Source organism: Drosophila gunungcola, assembly GCF_025200985.1.
Source record: "Drosophila gunungcola strain Sukarami chromosome 2R unlocalized genomic scaffold, Dgunungcola_SK_2 000011F, whole genome shotgun sequence".
In the NCBI taxonomy this organism is placed as follows: domain Eukaryota; kingdom Metazoa; phylum Arthropoda; class Insecta; order Diptera; family Drosophilidae; genus Drosophila; species Drosophila gunungcola.
This window is the reverse complement of record NW_026453169.1, coordinates 1,062,825-1,086,861: the sequence shown is the minus strand read 5'-3', so window position 1 is coordinate 1,086,861 and position 24,037 is coordinate 1,062,825. Positions and strand designations below refer to the sequence as shown.

At 44.1% G+C, this 24,037-nt stretch overlaps 1 protein-coding gene across 1 annotated transcript; it reads right to left on the bottom strand.

The window, feature by feature from the left end:
- Positions 1–405: 405 nt before the first annotated feature.
- LOC128255395 (uncharacterized) lies at positions 406–23,946 on the bottom strand. The gene is given in 10 exon segments (XM_052984973.1): positions 406–2,967; positions 5,423–7,757; positions 9,240–9,608; positions 10,238–10,597; positions 10,717–10,976; positions 11,069–11,391; positions 11,448–11,786; positions 11,874–12,248; positions 12,250–12,408; positions 23,269–23,946. Coding segments are annotated over 9 exon segments (5,583 nt in total). The 5' UTR covers positions 12,307–12,408; positions 23,269–23,946; the 3' UTR covers positions 406–1,802.
- Between the last annotated feature and the right edge of the window lie 91 nt (positions 23,947–24,037).

Sequence of the window (24,037 nt, the reverse complement as noted above, 5' to 3'; positions counted from 1 at the left end):
ATTTGAATATTACAAACATTAAAAAGTTCAGCCGAACGTAAGATAGTTTTTATAACCTTGCAGAGGGTGTTACAATATCAGCAATCAGTTTGCAAACGAAGTGAAGGAGATATTTCCGATAAGGTATATATATTCTTGATTAGCATCACTAGGAGTGTTTCTACCCAAACTACAGTTTTAAAGCTATCTGCAATCCTCTTGTAGGTAGTGTATAAGTCGAAACAAGCCTAATCGGACGACTATAGCATATAGCTCACATGGGAAAAATCGGGAACAAAAGGGGTATGGTATTTCTACAAATCAGGAGTTCCTTCTGCAACAAATCAATACTGCGATTGCATTTGGCGCCTTGTTACACTGCTTCCGAAAAAAATAACGATAAGTAACAAATACGTTATTTATTGCTTTAAATTTTTAAAATTGTATTTTATTGTTTATAATAAATATATATATATGTGTACGTAAAGTAATATTAGCTTTATAATTTGTATCATACATAATGTAGGCTACTCGAGTTGCTTAATTTTTTGCCTTTTCGCTTCGTTATAATTTAAAGTATATCTTACAGAAGTGCAACTCATTTTTGCTTATTTGTCTTAGATTACATATTTTTATATATATTTTGAATCATTGTCTTCCATCGATTAAAGTTATTTTAGGCTTAACCTACTTCGCTTAGCTTAGTGTGTTGTTGTTGTTGTATTCTCGGGTTGTTGTTGTTTTCGCAAGAATCTTTTAAAAAAATACTTTAGTCTAAAGTATCGAGCCTACAACTTAGAGTAATGTTAGGTCAGTGCTATGCTTGAATTCCTATTTGTTTATGAATGGCATAACAAAATTGCAAATAAAATATAATATATAATATATATATATATATAGGTATGTAAAGAATATACAACACGTTAAAAGAAATAATGAGGACAAGGGGGTGGTGGTGGGTGTGGGGGTGCACAAGTAAGATTGGTTAACAAAAATAAATAAATATACTGAGAACTTATTGAGTAAATACTACATGAATTACGTTGCATAGTCGCCTGTCTATCTCTCTTATGCAAGGAACAAATTATATTTATAAGTACTTGTAGAGAACGCTCGCTTGGAGTTTCAAAAGTCAGTTATCATCTTTTCATAAAACGGAACAGTTCTCACAAAACTAAATTAGGCTAAACATATTTTGGCCCGCTCTCTAGGCAGGAAAAAATAGTTACAACTGGTTGGGGGTGTGTGTCTCGTCTCGTCTTTCTTTCTTTCTTTCTTTTCTTTAAATTTAATTTAGCTTAGGCGTACAAATAATTTAAACTTACGATGCTCTTAAGTATGCCTTGAAACGTACATATTTGATTCTTCCGCAACACCATTCGCGTGTGTGTGTGTGACTGTGTGTTGAACAACATTTGATTTGTAGTCTTGTAGGCATTTGGTTTTTGAATAAAAAAATAAATTTCGTATGCACATCCAACAGTGTGATAATATCAGTTTGTTTAGCTTGGCTTATGGTTTGAGTTATTATTCATTGTGTGACGACTATACACGCTTCAGTTTCCCATTGTAGAAACTCGCAATCCCTTTTCAGTTTATGTGGTGGCCAAATGTGACGATTTTTAACGTGTTCCTTAAGGGTTTTCTTAGGGTTTTGTTATCTAAACAATTAAACGTTGCCGACAGAACAAAGCTTTGCTTTAGCCTTGTCCCATGAGCAACCGAATCACGGCTGAATATTTCGGAGAGTTTTAGAAAAAGTAAGTGGTCGGCATTATGGTGGCACTGTTTAAAAATCGACCCATTTGGCCACCCATTAGCCCCTACGCGGCGAACAACTGAGCAGCAGCAGCCGCGGCAGCCTGTTGCTGTTGTTGCTGCTGCTGCTGCTGTTGCTGCTGTTGTTGCTGGTGTTGCTGCTGTTGCTGTTGCTGATGGGGAGTGGTCGCCAGGATGGGAATGGCCGTGCCGTCGGCAGTGAGGAGCAGGGTCTGCGTGGCCTGGGGCGTCGCCGCAGCCTGGACCTGGGAGGACGTCACATCGTTGCCGGTGGTGGTGGTGGTGGTGGTGGCCATGGCCACGTTGCCCGGCAGCGCTATCAGCTGGTGCTGGCCCGCCTTGCTGGGATGCGGCACCTGGGTGGCGGCGATTATGCTGCCGTCGGCCGACTGCAGCAGGATGGTGTTGGGCGGGAGATTGAAACAGGTCACCGTTCCGTTGGAGGACACTGTCTGGAGCTGCAGGGGAGGCGGCTGGGGGGCAGCCAACAGCATTGTGGCGCCCGTTGTGGCCGCCCCGTGTGCGTTCGTGCTGCTGCTCAGGTCCAGGCCATCGGTGGTCGTCGCCTCCTGCAGCTCCGACTGCTCCTCGCTGGGCTCCTCGTCGATTATCTCCTCGACCAGATCATCCTCGTTCAGCTCCTCTATGATGTCGTCCTCGTTCTCCAAATACCCGGTGGCCTCCTCCTCAACGCCGGAGCCCACCAAGTTGACGACGCCCGGCGGCGAGGGCGTGGGCGTCGGCATGGGCATGGCCAGGTAGTGGTCCCCCGACTTGGCCGTCACGGCCGTGCCCTTGGGTATGCGGAACTTTCGCAGGATTTGGGCTGTCGAGGAGGACAGCGCATCCAGAGTCACTGCATCGTCGTCCAGATCGTCCTCGTCGAGATCCTCGTCGTCTGCCAGAAGCTCTTCGGCGGCCACAGGCTGTTGCTGCACAGCAACCGCTTCCGGTGCAACAATAACTTGGCGCTGATTGCGACTGGAGGCATTGACTCGCACCAACGTGACGCCTCCGTTTCCGCTTCCGTTTCCGATGGCGGCCTTGGCATTGCCGTTGAGTATGCTGAGGGCTGAGGGCTGCTTGGTGGCACCGCGAGCGGCCAGCAGGATGACCGGAGTCTTCTTGGCCGCTGGCTTGAGGCCATTGCTGGCGCCGCTGCTGCTCACCACGGCGGACACATTGCTGCTGCTGCTGGTGCTGCTGCTGCTGTTGGTTTTAGGAGGAAGGATTGCATTAGTCGCATTGCTTGTGGGTGGCGGCACATGGGACTGGACATGGGTCTTGGGCATGGGAGAAGTTCGGCTCGAGTGGGTGACAAAGTCGGCGAACTTGTCCACGAAACTGCTGCCGCCGCCGCTGCTGCTGCTGGGTATGATGGTGTTGCTGCTGCCGATGCCGCTGCCGCTGCGACTGCAACTTATGTTGCTGTCGGCGAGGCGAGCACGGGCGTTCGCCTGCTTGACGGTGATCTCTTCGTAGTAAATTCGATGCGCTTCCACTTGGCGACGCTGCGAATCTTCTCGTGTTGTGTTCATGTTCATGTTCTTGTTTTGATTCTGATTCAGATTTTGATTCAGATTGTGATACTGATTGTTGGTGGTGTTCTGGGTTGTGTGATGGCTGGGTGTGTATGGCCGCTTGAACAATTGTTTCGGGTTGTTGTCGTGTTTAGAAGAACCTGTTGTTGTTGTTGTTGTTGTAGTTGATGTGATTGTTGTGTCGCATGATTATGAATTTTTGTGTGCAAATCATAGGGAATAACACAAAAACACAAACAACAGACGAACGAACGTAAAATGTTGTTGGGTGAAAAAAGAAAAAATAAAAACAATTTGATTAGCATATTTGCTGCATTCTTATTTTGATTTGTGTTAGTTTTCGTTTCGACTCTTCTTTCGTTTAATTTAGATGTTAGATATGCTTAAATCAAAGTTCATTTTGGTTAGTAAATGATAATGACACTTATGACTGATAGCTTAATCGAATGTGGATGTGTGGCGATTTTGTACTGTTTAGTGGTCGTTAACTGCCTGCACAGAGACTCAAACGAAAAGTGTGTGCAATTTTATAGAATGAGTATCGGTGCAAGCAGCTCCCCTTGATTTTTTCAGGCGAGTGGTGGTCAAAACCAATTGTTTTTAGGATGCGGGAACCCAAGGGACATTCGTTAGTTACAAAACAGAAAAAGGTTTATGCAAAACAAAATAAAACAAGAAAATAAAGTACACATACCTTTCACTAAATGTCCAATATTATTAGTTATGTTTTTTTATAGTAATTTATTGTTTCTTTTGTTTGGTTGTGTTGGCGATTTGTTATTTGTTTGTTGTCATTGAATCTCTGTTCTCGATCGGTGCTGCTCTTGCACACTCGCACAACAAGTGACGATGAATGGGGAATGAATTAATAAATGAGACAAGACGAGGTGTCCTCAAGCAATTGAGCATTACGAGTATGATGTGACGGATGTAAGTACACAAATGATTCGATAAGTTAGTTGGATTTGCTGGATTATTTCTGATTGCCCGCTGATCTGGGCTAACATTTGAAATGGCTTCCATTTGCGTTGCTTTGCTTGGGAATTATGGGTAGGGGTTTCTATTCAAACTCGTTTTTAAGCGATCGTTTTGATTGCGAACTCAGCGATGAGTTTTTATTACTTCATTATCGTATAGAATTTTTGGTACTTTGGCTGCAGCTTTTTGTGGCGGTCGATTGTTCAGAGAGCTAATAGCACTGCCTCTGATATATCGTAGCTATTGTTAAAATGAGTGTTTTTTTTTTTTTTTTTATTTTGGCGAGTGTTTTATAGTGTTTCATTGTTGTTTTAATTGTTTGATTGATTGATTGATTGGTTGGTTGGTGGGTTGGTTGTGTGTACATAAAATAAAACAAGAGAAAAAGAAAGAAAAAGAACAAAATTGCATTGAAGTATAAAACGTATTTGAACACAAGTTTTTTTCTCGAAACAAAAAGGAAACGAGTTGGTTATTATGATTAATTTTGGGTTATTAATTGGGGGTAATCGTTGGCATATCATTTTACAAGGAAGCAACAACAAGCCACACAAGGTGCAGTCTATTCGAAATAGAGTGCGGTACCTTTTCAGTGTGGTTTCATGATTGGTAAATAAATAAATGCACAAAAATCAATTCATACGACTAGAATACAAACTGAAAAACTCGGTTAAAAGGCTACAAAATCATACACATACGTAATAACTAAAGATTTACATAATGGATGAGTACAAAATATAAATAAAATATGCATAATCCTAGTTTAAAACTAAACAAGTTAATGCTTAATGTAGTATCCCCCTTAGTATTCCCCCTTATGTTCAGTTTATGTGTTTTGTAGGCGGCCATCGGGTGTTTCAAGAGTTTTTTTTTTGTCTTTTTAAAAGGCAAGTACACCCTCGTTGCGCGTCTCTAAATACGTGAAAGGAAGATCAGCGCAATAAAAGGGTTACGGAGGCAGAGAGTTATAGTTATAGTTATAGTTATAGATAAAGATACAGAGATATAGTACAGATACGGATACAGATACAGATACAGAGCGGCAATCTAATCGAGCGAGCGCGTTACACTAAGAGAAGTCGGGCAGACAGAGGAGGGAGTGGGTGGTGGTAGTGGGTTTTTGGTTAGTTGGAAAGAGCGTTTACCTAATTTCTTTGGTTTCCAGCAGCGACGAGGTGTTCACATCGTTCACCGCGTTTATCATAGAGGTGGGCGAGAAGGGCAGGTGGTACATGGAGGCGGTGTCCAGGGCGTAGGCGTCGCCGCCCTTGATCAGCAGCTCGTTCTTCAGCTCCATAAACTGCTGATGCGGATTGTGGTGCGTGGCGAAGGGGTGCTGCTGCTGAAGAAGTTGCGTCTGCTGGTGATGTTGCTGCTGGTGGTGTTGTTGCTGCTGCTGCTGGTGCTGGTGTTGCTGCTGCGTCTGCGCGTCCAGCGCGTTCGCATTCAGCGTGGGCTGTGCGCCGGCGTGCGTGGTGAAGGTGTACTGCGAGTAGGGACAAAGGTCGCCCAGCTCGGCCGGCTCCAGTTTGGGCTGGAAGCTCTGCAGGCCATCCGGCGTCAGGATTTGATAGCTCTGCACCGTCCCGATTACGTGCTGCTGCTGCTGCTGTTGCTGGTGTTGTTGCTGCTCGGCAGCCGCCGGCGTTGCCGCCGCCGTGGAGCTCAGATAGGTCACGTTGTCCAGCTCGTAGTGCGGCTGTTGCTGTTGCTGCTGCTGCTGCGACTGGGTGGCGGGCTGCTGGGGCTGTTGCTGTTGCTGCTGCTGCTGGGTCGTCTGATATGAGGTCGTTGTGGGCTGCTGGCGCTGAGCCTGCGGCGCCGTTGTGTATATCGCCTGGGTTCCGGGGTCCAGTTGGAGTGGCACCAGGTTGCCTGCCTGGTCCTGGATCATGATGCTCTGGCCATGCAGCTGCTGCTGCAACAGCGCCTGCTGCAGCTCCAGCTGGTTCGAGTAGATCAGCGTGGTGGTGGGCGCCGTCGGCTGACCGCCATTGGGCGTTCCTGGGCCGCGCTGCAGACCCACGGAGCTGGTGGCCCCCGGATTGGCCAGCGCCAGCTGGGCCCCGCCCGGCAGGATCATCCCGCTGAAGTCCAGCGAGGGCAGCGTCTGCAGCTGGTGCTGCGGCTGCGCCGGCGTCTGCGAGGGAGCCAGCGTGGTGGTCAGACTGTGCTGCATCTGCTGCTGGTGCTGCTGCTGCTGCTGCTGCTGCTGCGGGTGACTCACATTGACAGGGGATTCCCCGTTCTGGACGTCGTCCAGCACACTGTCGATCTGGGCCAGCCGCTTCTTGGCCGGCGTGCTGCCGTCGCCGCCCTTGGACTTGCGGACGCGCGGAGTGCGAGCGGTACGCGCCCGCTTCGCCGGCGGACCGTCAGCCTTTAGCGGCGTCGTCGTGGCCGACGGCGGCATGGGCACGTCGCCGTGCTTGTCCTTCTTGTGCATCTTCATCTTGTCGGGGCGCGAGAACTCCTTGTTGCAGATGGGGCAGGCGAATATCTTGCGGTTCTGGCCCTCGTGGAAGAGGTAGGCGTGCCGCTGGAAGCTGTACTTGTTCTTGAACGTCTTGAAGATGTCATTCTTGGCACAGACCAGGCAGTAGGCCACACCATCGATGATGTGCTCGTAGCGGGCAATGTCCAGCCCGCGCACGCTCATCTTCTCCAGGTACTCGCCCTGCTCGTCGTCGGCGATGACGCGCGTCTTGCGTTTGCGCTTCTGCTTGGCCGCCGCCGCCGATCCCGACTTCGGCACCATCGACGACATCAGCGTCGTCGTGGGCGTGGCCGCGCCCGCCTGGTTGTCCTGACTGATCGTGTAGCTGGTGGTGCCGGCCGCCTGCTCCGCCGCCTCGGCCTCCACCTCGGCCTTGATCACCTGGTACTCCTCGTACTCGTGCTCCTGCTCTGCATCGTGATCGTGATCGTGGTCATGGTCGTGATCGTGGTCGTTCTCCGTATCGTGCTCGAGACTCTGCTCCTCGTACTTGACCTGCAGCAGGCCGTTCTCCTCCTCGTCCTCCTCGTCGCCGACGATGCCGTGCTGCGGCTCGTACTTGATGATGTCGGCGGCCACGGCGCTGCTGCCGTTGCTCAGACAGTCGCTGCTGCCCGGCTCGCTCTTGAGCACATGGTACTCCTCGTACGTGCTGCCGTCGAACTCGATGATCGTTCCGTCCGTGTTGACCAGCGCGGTGGTGGTTGTGGTCGCGGCGGCATTGCCCTGTGCCGAAACTGGAACGGGCGTTGGAGCGGCGGCACTCACTGCCGTCGGCATTCCGCCGTTGTAGTTCTCAAACACTATGGTGGTCGGGGTTTGTCCATCCTCGCCGGTGGTGGTGATGTAGTGGTAATGTGGCTGTGGCTGCTGTTGCTGCTGTTGCTGCTGCTGCTGTTGTTGCTGGGAGATCGTGTCCACTCCGTTGGTGTTGGCGTTCGTGTGCAGGATGGAGGACGAACTAATAGTTGTGACCACATTGTCTTTTGTTTATATATTTTTTGAAAATACATATTTGGTTTGGTTCATAAAAGATGTGTTTGAATGTAATATTTGCATAAATCAATAAATCAATTCGTAATCGAAATCGAAATCAATCAACAATTCACTCAAATCAGGTTCGGTAGAAAAACAAATGTAGTGCATAATGAAAGCAAATCGCGGCTAAACATTTGCGTGCAAGTGCCACAAATGGGAAGCATCTGAGGCATTTGCACGGGCCGCTTCTTGATCGAATCGATTGGATTTGGCAGCAATACAACAGGATATAAGGATAGAAAGTGAGTGAATTGGTTTTTGTTTGTCGGTAGAATTTGTGTTTTTACTTAGATCTACTTTACAGCAATCGTAATCGTAACTCTGGTACAGTACTCGCAACTCAATACGTACTAAATAAAATTAAATAAATAATCGACTTGAATAACTGAGGGGGTTTACAGGAGGACAGAGCAGAGGATGAAACTGGTGGAGTGTTGGCCAACGTTGGTCAGACTCCTCCTATTTTTGTTTGGAGGAGCTGAAAACGGAGTGTGTTTGTGTTGTGTCGAAAGTGGTAAACAATAAGTGAAGTATAGAAGGGGATAGTGTCGTTGCTAAAAATAACTAAATCATAAACGCAAATCTAAAAACTATGAGCTCAATTTAAGAGATGGCGACCAATTTGGTTTTCACCCTTAGGCGCCAAAACTTGAATTGCACATTCTTAAACTAGCTAATAAAGTAAAATAATACGTGATCAACATTTGAGCCTTTTTCGACGCGCTTTGCACGAAGTTTCCTCGCATGATTTGTGCATTTATTTATGTGATAGTTCCAATATTCATGACAATTCGAGAAGAGACAGACACAGACCTGGGGAAGGGTGGTCGTAAATTAGACGAGTATGTAGTGTGTAAGGCAGTCGAAAGCGGTTGTTGTTATTAATTTGGCGATGCGATTGGATTTTGATATCTTCAGATAGGTCGGTGGTTAATTGAAGAGTTGCCTTTTCTTTCTTTGCTTTTCTTTGCTTTCTTTTTTTCATTTTCTCTTTTTATTTTTGTTTTGTGAGGGGCAAAGGTATGACAAGAACACCGCAAATGGAAGTCAAATTCGTTGTTCTTACTCGAAAACATTCTCTCTAAATGGCGCGGTTGAATTTTGGCACAAAACATTAACAAATCATAAAATCAGTATTGAATGTTGGATGGCAAAAGATGGAATGGATTGCAATGGATTGGAATGGATGACATGACATTTCTGTGCGACACTTACAAAACAAAACATTTGATTTGGATTCGAATTTGGCCAATTCGGATGACGGTAAAATCATAAAGGGGTGAGTTTGTATTTACAATGAGCGGTTAGTGGTAATAGCTTCAACAGAAACACCAAATACGAGTACATAGGAGGGTTAAACCATACACAAAGACTACAACCAACAAACAAATGAACATAAAGCAAACAAATTCAAGGCGGACACTTACCGGCAACATTCTGCTGCTGCTGCTGCTGCTGCTGTGGACTGCTGGCCGTTGTTTGATATGAAGCCGTGGCGGCAGTTACGGCATGTCCGTTTGCATCACAGAGTATTTCATTTTGCAGTTGATAGACGTTGCCGTCCGTACTGCCGTACTGTTGCTGCTGCTGCTGCTGTGGAATGCCATTTAGGGTATTGGCCGCGGGCAACATGTTGACGTAGACAATCTGTTGCTGCTGCTCTTGACTAGACTTGGATGTGGATGCTCCAACTGCTCCCGCTGCTCCGGCACTCGGCTGACTTAGTTTTGGTATCTTTCCCTCAAATTTACGCGATTGTTGCATAAACTGCAACGCCTGCTGCTCCTTTTTGGCATCTGAAAAAGGGCAATCGATAGAATTTAGTGCTTGTTCGGGACAAGATTTTCAGTGATAGTGATTAAATGCGGTTGGTATTGTTATTGTTGGTGTAAACACACGCACACACATGGACTCTGGGGGGGTTCTGGGGGTAAGGTATAGCGATTGGGTTGGATTATGGAGGTGAGTAGCCAAAGCGAAGGAGCGAATGAAGCAAATTCTGGGGCAGATTCTGGGGCGGCAAAACAAGAAGAACAGGCCCAGGCAGCACCAACCAACAACACCTTGGATTCGGTTTAGTAAAACAGTTTTGGTTTTTGGTTAGTTTTTAGCATAGATTTAAAAGCGTGATCGTATATTTCTCTTACGCACTCTTACAATTAAAACAAACTAGGCGACTTATTTGTACATTAAACGCAAAACGAAACGATGAAATGCTTGTCAAACGGTTTTAAACACATGGAATTTTAAAAAAGAACCGAAAGGCAACGAAGTAGCTGTGAAAAGTGGAATGATGTAGCTAAAGGAGGGGATGTTTAAATGCGGCATTGGGTTAAGTGTGTTTGGGATGGCTTGGAGGTGGTCAGGTGAAGCAGTGATTATGTGGATGCAGTGGTGCAGTGGCTGCTTTAGCTGCTGCTCTCACCTCCATCACCGCCATCTGCCGCTGTGGTTAGTGTGGTTGGTGTAACTGCCGCAGTTGTTGTTGGGGGCGATTTCGCCACAGTTGCTGCCGCCGGCGATGTGGCAGTGGTGTCCTTTTTCCGTCTCGTTGGCGTCTTGCGGGGCGTGTTGCCGGCCTTGCCACGTCTCGCACCCCGTGACGTCGACGAAGTCGAGGATGCCGGCGATATGGAGCGGTCGTCCTTGGTGCGTGGACTGCGACCTCGACTGCTATTTCGTGAGTGCGTCCTGCGCTTGGACGCCAGCCAGTCGTCATCGTAGTCGGCATCATACCGGCGCTTCTGCTTGCGCCGCTTGAAGTCTTCTTCCTCGTCGTCGTCTTCTGTCAACAAGCAACAAGTTAATGGGAAGAGACAGAGAACAATTAGCGAGAAAGGGAAGAGATTAAAGTTCAGCTGGGGGGATTGACTACTCAAGGGCACCTGCCGGCGGCCCACACACCTGTGCCGTCGTCTATGTACTCCAGCAGCTCCTGCTTGGTCTTCAGGTTCGCCGGACTCTGCAGGCTCATCGCGTCCTCGTTGGCAAAGTCGCCCTCTTCGGCGCCCAGATCACCGGTGTCCAGTGTCAGCACGCTCTCCTTCAGCATGGCCTTGACATCGTCGGGCACGTTGGGATTCTGTTGGATTTCATCCAGATCCAGATCGGGATTGCGTTCCTTGAAGCTCTTGGCCTTGGTGGGGTTGCATTGCTTTTTCATTCTGCGGGTGGGGGGGGGGGGGGGATAGCGGTATACAAGAACAAGAATAAGACAAAGGTCCAAGGTGAACGCCTCAAAAAAAAAAAAACCTACTTTTTATCACACAGCAAGACATCTAGGTGTGGTGGCAGTGGAGCTGCGCTGGGCACCCCGTTCGTCGGATCCTCCGGATGACGCCCCACGTCGCGACCCTCCATCCACAAGTCATAGCGGTCACCCTGGAAGCGCTTGACAAAGGTGTCCATCGATATTTTGACCATGTCGTTGCTGCAGGTGCACTGCACGGCCCGTTTGCCGTACTCGATCCAGCGCTCCATCGCAAAATTGGTGGACTCGGCACAGTTGAAGCCGTGATTGAAGCCGGCGTGGTAGCCAAATGGAAACGTGATCATGATCTCGCCCGCCTCCTGCGTGATCTACAAGAGCCGGATATGTAACGGCCACTAGGCGGGATAACTACTGATTAACGCACCTTGCTGACGGGCACATCGTGCTGCTTGAGGATTTGCGGTGAAATGAGCGTCATCTTGTGGCGCAGATAGGCGTTGCAGTTCTTGTAGCTGGCCGGAAAGTACTGGTTGGCAACCTTTTCCAACTTGCGGCCGCACTCCGGCGGTACCACGTACCACGTCTTGGGCGCCCCAAAGTGCAGGTAGTTGATGGAGTACAGGTCCATGTCTTCCGTGTGCCATGCAAAGGTCGTCTTCCACATGCCAAAGTACAAGTAAGCGGTGTTTACGCCGTCTATCTGGATGTTGTAGTCCTTGTTAACAAAGTCTAGGATGGTGCCCAGCCGGTTAATGTTCCAGCTCTGCAACGGCAAAGGCAAAGGCAAAGGCAACGAATCGTCAACGGGGAACGGAAAATGAAACTCAATCTCAAGCCCTAATCAACTTACATCCTGGTCGGGATCTGTGATGCTCCCACTGACATCTGCACCGTAAATGGGCGCCACATATGTTATGTTTTTCCAATACTTTCGCTCCAAGTCCTCAAAGTCAAAGTGTTTGGGAGTGGCGTAACGCTCGGTGCTGGCCAGTTCACTGAACTGCTTGACCGTCAGTGGCTTCTTCTGTATGTTTATCTGTTGGTAGTAGCCCTGTTTGCCGGTGACCACCTGGCAAATGGGCGCCGGAATCGTCACGTTCAGGGCATCCAGATCATCGTACCCACTTCGACGCGGCACCCATTCTGGTGGAGGCACCACCTTCGCCAGACCAGCTTTGTGGGCACCCTGGGACTCCATGTAGGCAACATATTTGGGAAAGTCCTTTGAACTCCTCCCAAGTGGGTCTAAAGACCATTATGCGGGGCACCTCTGACATTTTCATTTTCCTCCCAGCTTTGATTTCGTTTTCGTTTTATTCTGAGTCTAGTCTTCTAAATACTCAACGAGACACCTTTCTCTCGGAGTTCTATGTTTCGATCTGGAACTGTGATAGAAGCAGCATTAAAATTCCGTTCTCCGTGCGGCCCATTAATCTCGAGCAGATGCCTAGCCCGTCCGCCCGACTGCCTGCCCCGTCGCTAAGCGCTCAACGATCAGATCGCTTGGGATCGGCTGCCCTTCAGAAAACAGAGAAGGAGCGCAGGAACAGCTGCAACTTTTCGAGGTTTTTTTTTTTTTTTTTAATGGGCGCGGCAGCAACAACAGCAGGCAGGCGGGCTGGCGGGCTGGCTGGCTGGCTGGCAGGAGAATAGAGGCTGGCAGGATATGCAGTGGCCGCTGCCCCTGCCCCTGTTCTTCGAGTGGTTTTCTCTTGTGCTAGCAGGCCCCGTATTAACCCATAGGAACCCATAAAAAGTGCAACGATCGTTAATTTGATAACCTTACAAACTACGTAGAAATGTAAATTGAATAAAAATATCACATTTCATGCAGAACTGGCTGAAAATTTGAGAGATTAAGAAAGCGCTTTTTTAATGAAAATATTATGAGCTGAAAATGTTAAATTCATTTGATTGTCTTACCAACAAATATTTAATGATACAAAGCTAGAGAGTTAAATGAACAAAATGTATTATACCTATATGAAAATAATAGACGAGATTAAGCAAATAAAATTAAGCAATAAACAAATTAAATAAGTTGGGAGGCTTGACTTACAGCGTTTTTTTTTTAAAACATACATAAAAGTGGTTTACAGCATTGTTTTTAATTAAAAATAACTTTCTTTCATAAAATATACATTCATAAATATAGCTAAAAATTAAACCTACATGTATCTACCATTAACATTTAATTAAATTAAAATCTGGATGCTATAATAACAATCATGATATGTGAGGGGCTTATAGAAAACTGTGTGTCAAAAGGGATAATAATTCTTAAGATCGCGGTTTTCAAGTGAACGGACGGACATGCCTGTTTTGCTTGAATTTAACTCTTGAAATTTTGGGTACAAAAACTACTTAGTAACTTAAAAACAAAAATTAAGCATATTGCATACATTACATTACACATGTTATAAGCGTTTTAAATTTAATTTGACTTTAAAACATTTAAACATTTTTTTAAACACAAAGATAAGGATAAAATGATGAAAAAAAGTTTAATTTAAATATTAAGACGCCTAAATTAATATTCCAACAAAACAATTTTCCTAAAATTTGATCAGCAAATGAAACAATTTTTAACCAACTATAAATAAAACGTACATCCAAATTTATTGTTGGATAATTTTGTTTGGATTTTGGCTTAAATTTCGCTGTCTGTATTTCTGTATACGTTAAAGCCTCCCAAAAAATCACAATAAATCAAACTGAAGAAGATAATTAATTATTGAGTGCCAGGACGAACCGTTTTCCCCGCGGCAAGCCATTTATACGTATTGAAAACGCCCAATAAGCAAATGACACAAATCCGGCGACATCTTTTTCGCAGTCAATACCAATGGTTTTCCGTTTGTTTTTCCTATTTTCCGCACAAGCAGATTGCAAGCTCTGCAGGACGGAGGAGCAGCGAGGATAACGATAACGAGGACAACGCTGTGCGAGACATCCCAGAAAACTAGATGAAAATTTACGCAATTTTTCGGCCACGCAGAAAACTGTACCACCACCCGAGGATTTCAGAGAGCGAGGATACCAAAAGGAGCGAGAGAGAGAAGAGCCGACGATGATGGGGAAGGGGAGGGGTGAGGGGGGCGATGACGAGTGCGCAAAACTATTTGCTAGTTACAAAAAGAGAGCGAATGGGAGGACTGTATGCAAAGGAGCGGGCAGGATATACTCGCTACTGAGGGGGTTTCAAAATGAGCGAGTCGCAAAGCAGCGAGTTCATGTGCGTGTGTGTGTGTGTTTACGAATGTGTGAGTGTGTTTGTGAAAGGACGAAATTCAGAACTCACTTGTGATGTGTTTCGATGGTTTTTTTTCTGCTTCTCTAGTTTATTCGATGCTCTTCGTGCGTAAGACCCAAAAAAATGGCATAAGTAATTTTGTTACTTTATGAGAAACGCTTGCTTGTTTTTGTTGTTCTTGTTGGTGATGCGTTGCTTTTGTTAGTATTGGGTAGTAGTTTATTGCACATTATTTGATTGTGTGTTTGTATATAAAACTTCTGCTAACAGTAACTAATTTGCACAATTTGGATGTTTGATTCAACACTTGAAGCACTCTTTTGTTTTGCGATTCTTAAAGAATTATTTAGCTTTGGTTTTGGGAGGGTGCTTTATTTATTTTATTTTGGTTTATTTTATGCTATCCTGCAACATCTGATGGCGTCGTTGTTTTGCGTTTTACAGTCTTTGACTTGGTGGCAGCTCTCTCTTCGAGGATGTATATATATATATATGTGTATATGCAATGAAATAGCTAACGAAAAGCACTCACGACGGGCGCGACATGTCTGAGCGGTCTGAGCGGCAAGCGTCGACTGAACGGCAGTTCGATGCCAGGACGATGGCGACGCAGGCGTCGAACGAACTCGCTAACACTCATTTTCACACACACACACACACTCTCAGACGCAGAAACACGTACGCATGAGAGCGTTGTCCTTTTAATGCGAATGCTCTGGTCAAAGCATAATGCGAAAGGAAAATTGGTGTAGAGCAAGAGGGAGACGGCGCAAACAAGTTTGGCAGGATAATTGTGGAAAGGAAAAGGCAAGCCCAAAGGAAAACTGACAGTTTTTATTGTTCTTTTTTCCTCCAGCCAACCAGCCATCTATTCATCCGTTCATCGAACAATCCGTTTTCCCTGCTCTTTCGTTTCATTGCGAAAAGCAAATGTTGCAAAATGAAAAACGCATTCGCCATTCGAAACGCTCTGCTCTCGCAGTTGGGACTTCCTTTCGCAAACTCTCTCTATCTCTTTAAGCAGTCACAGAAATCGCAAAGGACTTAATCCTCATTATGCATTGTGTTGGCCTGGTTTTCGGATTTTAGCGAATATCTAATCTGGGTCTTACTGATCGAGGATCGCAAGCGATCGTTCGTAGGTAAGCGACTGTGGCAGGGGTTAGAGTTTAAGGATCCACTTGAGACTGGTACCAAGGACACTCACTATTAAGACGGCTATGTATGGGTAATTAATAATTCAATATTTATAAAATCATTGCAGAAACAACAAACAGGATATAGATTTAGAGTAACGGTCTGCATAACACATTTGTTTGCTTATTTTTATTATTAAATATGTTAGTAGCAAGCAAATTTGCACCCGTAAGCTTCAAATATTAATACAAGTTAATTAATTATTAATTCGGAATATTAATACAAAAGCTAACAGGGCAGGCTATATCGGAAACTTTTACTTTAAAGATGATAAATAAAAAGCACTCGATCACAAAAAATATTTATTTCATTAATTTGTGTTTTAGGAATAAATCTGAACAAAATACATTTTCAGATCTTTGGCTTTCTAACAGCTAACTGACAATTTCTTTTGCTACTTCACTGAGAAAAATAATACAACAAAATGTTATATAAATAAGTCAAAAAATAATTAGTCTTGTCTAGGATCGCACCTGGATTACATTATAGAAATATGCACATATTAATAATAAATTAAAATAACGAAATTGCATTCCCCTCGGTTAATAAGGAAGAAAATGTATAATTGCAGGAACTACTAATTGCTATAAATCCCCAAAGTATCAAATAGAGTTTGGCAAATCCCTTATAATGCTCACTTTAATGGAAGAAATGTTTCTGGAATACAAATTAGCACATCTGCAAAAGCGCAGGATAACTGCAGCAAGTAATTACGTGATAGCGTTTCGATAACAAGCTTCCCCTCATCCTGTGAGCAGAAAACCCATACAAAAACCAACAGAAAATTATAAAACGAAACAAAACGGGGGAGAGGGAGATGGGCAAAAAAAAAATGAAGCCGGGCTGAGTAATAACAGCAGCATAAAACAGCGAACGGAATGTCGCGGAGAAGTATAATTTACAACATGTCATTAGTCGGGCAACGCCTACGGATAATGGAGCTTGGGGGAGCGGTTAACGGAGAACGAAAACGGCAGGATCAAAGCGTGACCAGAAAACAAAAGAATGGTCACACTGCTCGCCAAGACTTGGGCATTAACAAAAGGTGGCGGGGTGTCGTGTCCAAGGATCCTGGAAACTTGTTTCTCAGGAACAACTCAGGCATAACGTACAGAGAGAGCGAGCGAAAAAGGACGAAAGAGAGAGAGCTTGCAGAAAAGCAGCGAGAATGACCAGGCGGCGGCTTCGACTTCCGGCAGGAATTACTCACTTCCACACACACACACACACGTTCAGTGCTGCAGTTGTGTACACAATGTGGTCATTGACTGAACGGTAAAAAGCGAAAACAGGAACCAACAGCAGCAGCAGCAACAACAACTGGCGATGACGTCGTCGACGCAGAACAACCGGAGAACCGCCATAATGCGCGTCCCCTTTTTTCACGTTCCCACTTCCCCCCTACCTTTTGAAATTTTATATTCCATTCCACACACACACACACACACACACACACACACACAAAATTTCGTCCTGTGTCTCGTGTGATTTCACAAAGTATTTCTCTAATACAATTTCTCATAAAATTTCAATTCGAGCTCCGCTTCGCCTCAGCTGCGACAACAACTACAAGATTATTTATGCTTTTTTCCTTGTTCCTGCCGCTTGTTGTAGTTGTTCCTGCCGCTGCTGCCAGTTGCCTGTTTTATATCCTTTTGTGACGCTAAGCACGCGCGTCGAAGCCGCACGGTGGGCTCAAAACATATATTAAAGGTAACCTTTTAAATTTGCTACATCTACTTTTAGTCACATGCAATGTATTCAGTTTGGTTGTTATAAATATATAAATTTACCTACAGCAGAGTTAATAATTGTCTTTTTTTTTATGAGCTTCATGATTTCGAATCCTAAATAAATTACATTAAAAGTTAAAAAAAAACAAAAAATGTATAGCCTCAGTTTAAAATATAAATATTTACTTTTCTTCCCTATATTCCGATATTTAAATCAATTCATTGTTTCATTGCAAGCTTAGCATTCGCTATCGACTCCAAAAAATATGCAATGATTTTTACAAACGTAAAACCTACAATTTTATGTTCAAAAGCCTCGTCTATAGAGTTTATTTAATTAAATTTGTTAAAATAAAAAAAAAATTAATTTAAATTTGTTAAAATAATTTTGTACCGAAAAAGTATTTTTGAAAATCAACTTTATCTATAATTCTAAACCTTTATCCGAGGCATTTTAAATTTTTATATTTTATTCATTCCGGAACGAGAAATGCCACTGTGCGGCGACGACAGGCATCGACCGAAAAGCAAAGCACGCGTCCCCTTTTCGAAGTTTCCCTTTTGTTGTCCTTTATCTCAATTGCACAACTGTTTGGCTTTGGCTCGTTTCTCTGCCTTTGCCGCTGGCCTTTGTTTTGTTTTTATGCTTTTCGTTTGTTACAATTTGTGATTCTGGTGCGTGTGTGTCTGTGTCTGTGTCGGTGTCTAGTATCCCTGCGAGTCCTGTTTAAGCAGGCGCCCAGCCACAGTCGTCCTGGCGTCCATTCTTTTGCCTGTTATTGTAAACTAAGTGAATAAAAAGCGCTGGGGAAGGAGGGAAATGCGAGGCGCATGACAAGTTTCCCGTTGCAGGCTTTCGGCGCACACTCGCTGCTCTCTATCTCTCTATTTTTCTATAATTCTCCCAGCTCGATTCTCTATTTCTCTTTCTCTCAGCTGCAGCACGTCCAGCAGCTGCCGTCGCAATCTAATTAATTCTCCTTCTCGTCATTGTTCGTCTATTGCTCGACACTTTTTGCATCCCAGGACTTATTGGTCCACAAAATGGCGGCCATGTGGAGCAAAAAAGCAGAAAGCATATATATATATAAATAAAAAGGGAAAACTTTTTAAAACGCCAAGCCCGTGCTCAAGTAGCAACTTTGCCATCCCGGGGAAAGTCGATCGGAACAGGATGTGCGCCACAGGACCTTGGTATCAACATACACATGAAGATGTTTGTGCTACAAATTTGGATATATGGGTCTGTGAAATATAGAACGAGGCCAAGAAGCACTAGAATTTCTATGTCTAAAAAAACCGATAAAACGTTTGGTTTCAAGAAAAATGAACTAATAAACTTTTTATCTATTTTTTTTAATTTGTCCAACACATCAATTTTCTAACCAAAAACATTCAGTCTTTTTAAATGGAATAACCTTGCATATGTAAAAAAATACAAAAACTATGATTATTTGTATTATTATTGTATTAATTTATTAAAAAAGTTATGGAATACATAAAAAGAAAGACGGCCAGGATTTTGTTCTAAAGAAAAAGTTTGACAGAAAAAGCAATAGCCAAGTAAAATTAAATGAAATACATTTGAGAATATTGAGACTGAAAAAATATTGGAGCTCTGCAAAGTATGCAATAATTGCTCAATGAAGCCCCTTTGTATGACAAACTACACAATAGCTTTCCAGCTAATGCTGTTATTATAAGCTTAAACCTTACACAACAGCATGTGTTTTAACCCCTTACTCCTTACCAAATTTATTGGCATACCATTAGTCGGAATCAAAGGGATCGCACCACCCACTGGCGGCCACTGCAACTCAACTACCCGGCGGGGTGACGACCTGTTAAGTTGACAACTTGTTCAATTCAAGCACGGCTCGGAACCACCACACCTGACCTGCAGACTTCGGACGGGATCTGTGCCAAAAGCACCACCTAGTTCAGGGGTATGTTTGTTATACTTTATGAATGGAAGCGGGAGCGGATGCTCCTTGTTCTGCTTTAACTACCACTGCCGGTTCGCTCTGTTTTGGTTTCAATTTGTTTTTTTTTTTTTTTTTTTTTTTTTGGGAAAACCCCTAAATATGACGAAGACGTCGTGTGGATGGATGACATGCCGGCACACGCCACGCCACCGAATCCATATCCGTGTCCGTATCCGTTCCCGAGGTGGTGGGTTCAGACTCAGAGGCACATGAAAATGAAAATGAACATGACCAAGAGCCAGAGCAAGAGCGGATACGGTCGGTGCCGGTGTCTGCTGGGGTTGCTTTCGTTTGTTTACATTTTGGGGGTTTTCCCAACGTCCTTGCACCTACGAGAAGGCCGTGCGGTTCGATGTGGTGCGTGCGTGTGAGCGGAACCACCCCATGCGCCATGTGGCCCAGAGCAAGTGCGCCAATGTAGGTCGGTGGTTGCTCTGACGCTGGCTCTGGCTCTGGCTCTTGCCCTGGTGGTGATTCAAAAAATATGCCCAGACATGTCTAAGGGTTACTGCCACTGCCACTGCCACTGCCACCGCCACCGCCACTGTCACAGTTCGGTTTTTGTTTATAAACATTGCGCAAAACAGCTGATTTTCGGCCATCCCCCATAGGCTGCGTCCCGCATTCCGCTCCACACCCCCAAAACTCGGCACTCCGCAAGGACAAAGTGTGCTCCAGGCAGAAAGTACTGCATCACCTGCATGCCGAGTTCTTAATCGGAGAGCTAGAGCTCGGGCAGGACAGCTGGCTGGCACAGCAGCAGTCCCGGCCCTTTGGAACCGACAGATGTCGGCCGTTAATGGCCGTTCGTGGGCAGGCAGTCCAACGAATTGCAGCCGGCTTTGAGGTATTGAGGCATTGAGGCATTTAGACATTGAGGAGAACCGAGCTGAAAGAACGAAGCAGAAGGGATCGAGAACGGGCATGGCTGGCCTGCTGTTGCATTGATTACTTCACGGACAGGACTGTTGTTCACATCTGGTCCTTCGTCCCTAGCTCATCGTTCATCGATCCTCGCTTGGCATGTGCCACGGACCTAAGGACATCTGCCAGCTGCCTGCTACTCAAAAGGGCCCCAATACGAACAAACGATTCTATCCGCTTTTTCCCGTAAGAAAGTTATTATTTTTCAGAGCGATACTGCCCCCTTTTTAGCGAGCAGGAGAGTAAAAAAGCCAATTTAACGAGAATTATGGGACGATTTTAAGTTGTTTGTAATGAATGTCTTCCTTTGTATTGTCACAGTGGTTGGCCAGTTACATGTTTCTCCTCGTTACGAAATAAGGAACCAATATTCTTAACGGGAAAACTTTGTTGTTAGAATGCTAGAATGTCAAATAACAACTTAGACCAGAATTCCGAGAAAAATAAGAACAGCAATTAGATTTCGTTTAAACTTTAAAATATATATGAGTTAATGTTACAAAAATGGTAATTTATAATCGACCCGAGACATTGTTTTTAATTAAACCGTATTGAGTACCTGATCAAGTAAGCAGAACTGATAGGAAGGCTCCCTTGCCAGCAGCTGCTTCTCCAGCACAAGCATCGGCATCAGCTGCCCGACCCCACAGGATGCCCTTCCACTGCTCGAGCAGCCAGCATAAAAAAACTTGCAGCAAACGCGAACCATACAGCTTTCCAAAACTGAATTCTCCCAGCTGTAACTGGACACCGCAACCCGTAGGGAAAAGAATGGGCATGGAGACTGGGATAAGGTCGAGCACAGGAAGAGGGGAACGATTGCCCCAACTGGGAAAAGTTTCGAATTGCGTTCCGAACAACTGGCTTAGGGAACCAAACCGGTTTGTGAACGGGGCCAGGACACGACTGCGATCGCAGGCGATTACACGCAATTTACGAGGAAGGAGCTGGGAAAAAGAGCCGGCCAGAACTGTTACACCATTTGAGACTTCCGCCTTTGGCTTTCGTCAAAAAGGAAGTGCAAAATGTCGCTGAAAATCACGGCTTCCCTGCCGTTTCGCAGTCTGTCTGTCCTGGTGGCAGCTGCATTTTGCCACCGTGTTTGCGCAGGCGTACATTGAACCCTGTTCCTTGTGAAGCCGGAGTCAGGTAAAAGCAGACGCAGACAGAAAGGCAGATGTTCAAGAGTTCTTCACGGGACCTTTTTGTCGCAGGTCAGTTGCTACCTCTAGAAGAGTTGATTTTCGTTATCCTATCGGTGTTTGAGGGCACGACAAAGGCTTGTCAAACATTTGTTTACTTTTGTTTGGTTGAAAGAAGTCATTGCCACGAATGTCGGGGCAAGGGACCTTAAAACCGCAGCTGCGATTAAGACAAATAACACTAAAACGCGAACAGGCATTCTTAAAATTTCTTATTATAATACATCTTTATGTATAAGAGTTCATTATATTATTCACCTCTTTTAAATTTTCGTTTCGTTTAAAATTCAATGACACTTGTCAATTTATTGCTAAAAAATGTATGTTAAGAAATTAACCCTAATTTGTTGTCTTCCGCATCCTAAACTTTAAAAAAATACGAGTACTTTTCGGAATGTAACAACATGAACAAAGAAAAGTACACAAATTGGTTCGTAAAATCATTGCCAACTCATTGCGGCACAAAGAGTAATATATGGCATGTAATATATGCCATGTAATGATAAAATAAATCGAGTGTTCCGGCTTTACATAATTTTTTTATATTCTCAAAACGTAAAAGGAAGCTAGATTCGACAAAGCGAAACTTATATTAGTGATATAGAAAACTTAAAAATGAATTAGTCCAGATTATTACCGATTAACAAGTTTTTTCATATAGTATAGTATGTATACATTTGCTTTTGATCAAACTTAAGGTATGTGCCCGAAATGGTAAAAAAAAAAAAAACATAAAAACATTATTTATAAGAGATATACGCATAATTCTTTAAACTTTAAAGTGAGTATTCTGGTAGGGAAAATTGAAAAAATCGTTTTTTTTTTTGCATGTTTTAAATGGGTAGACTTTTAAAAATATGATCCTTAAAAGATTTTTCAAATTTCGATTTATTTTAGGAGATACAGCAGATTTTTTGCCCGAGTCATTACAAATGCTTCTCGATACTTCAAGTTCTACTAAACCGATTTCTTTGAAATTTGTTATATATCTTGTTTATACTACTCTCTATCGCGTCTGCCTCGCACTTGAAAAAATTTTGATTATAAGTATTTTTAAAATATTCGAAAAGGTCGAAAAAATCGGTTATAAAACTTTGTGTTTTCAAGTCGACGACGTTTTGATATTTCAAATTATTTTTTTTCGAAAGTGGTCAACTCGATAAAGGGATCTTTACTAATGAAGAAGGACTTAAATCATGTGAAAAAAATTTATAAGAGCAAGAAGAAAATTATGTGGCTAATTGAATTTTGACTAATTCTGACTCGATAATTTGAAAAAGTTTTCCATCTTTGTACCCGAACGGTGCGAAGCTGAAGTCCAACTCAAAACAAAGTGAAAATTGCATTTACCAGCTGCATTTTGAAAAGTTGTATCTTCTTATACTAAAAACCAATCTTAATTTGTGAAAAAATCATAACTTGAAATTTGTACAATTATTTTTATTTTTTTTTTTTTTTGCAATCGGCAAGGCTTATATTATATATTGTAAAATACATTATTTTAACATATTAAAATACTTCTTGGTGGTAAGTTTCAAATTAAGGAGTCAAAACTTCACTTGAGTGAAAAGCCAATGTAATTTGCTCAGAGGTTGAAAAAAAAAACAAAATTTTGAAGTTAAATTAGGAAAGAGATAAAACAAAGAATTTAAACGAAAAAGGGCAGCTTACAACATACATTTAGCTGTTTTGAAAACAAACAATCAAAATTAGTATGTGCACTTTGCAGTTCTATTTATACGACACCGACTGTCCATCACAGTCGTTGGAAAGAAAAAAAGAATGCTCGGCATTAGTAATGGCATTAATTCGGGTCCAGTAACAGAAAGGGTGGCAGTGGGTGGTAGGGAGGCCGGTAGCCCCATTTGGCGAATTGAAAAATCGATTTTGCACAACGGACTCGCTACGGCGAATCGCCAATTGGGAAAATGGGAAGCCAATGGGAACTTACCCGATTGCTGCTGCAGCTCAGTTGCTCCTCCCTTTTCGATCCCCTACGAAGGCGCTGGAGGATGTGGGGCACGCACCTGTGTTTTCGCGAATTCCAAGTTATCCGCACTGATGGTGCAACGGAATCGGGGAATCGGGAATCGAGGAATCGGAATCGGCGTACGTGACCGAGAAAAGGTGTACGTTCACAATGGACGCAGACGCAGTTTATTTACAATAGATTAGCTGCGCGCTGCACATGTCTGGGTGCGTTGTTGTTTTCACTATTGCAATTGTTCTTGTAAAACGTTGAATGCCCTTCCGCCGCGGCAATAGTTTTAACTTTTGTATAGATTTGGCAGCGATTCACTCGCCATTCTTATAAGATGGCTGCTTATCAGACGCTTCTTCTCCAGTTAGAGGGACACACACACTTGAAGGGGAACATTTACACTGGCGCGATATCTTGACACAAGGGGGAATTAGTTTATATCCCCCGATTTCTGGCTAGGGGCCGTGTCCACTTGTCGTCGCACAAATGCACAATACAAATTACACTAGTTTATATATTTTTCGCAAAAAATCTAGCCATGATGCAAAAACACCAAAAACACTGTGACAGCAGGTGTGACCAGATGCAGGTTAATCCAGAAAACCAATTAAATACCGATGCAGAGCTGTCGAAATCGCGATAGTGTTGACAAGCTGGGTGAGGTCGTTACAAGGGATAATAATAGCCAAGTTAGCTATGAAGTGATTATTAATAACATGCTATAAAAATTTAAACATGT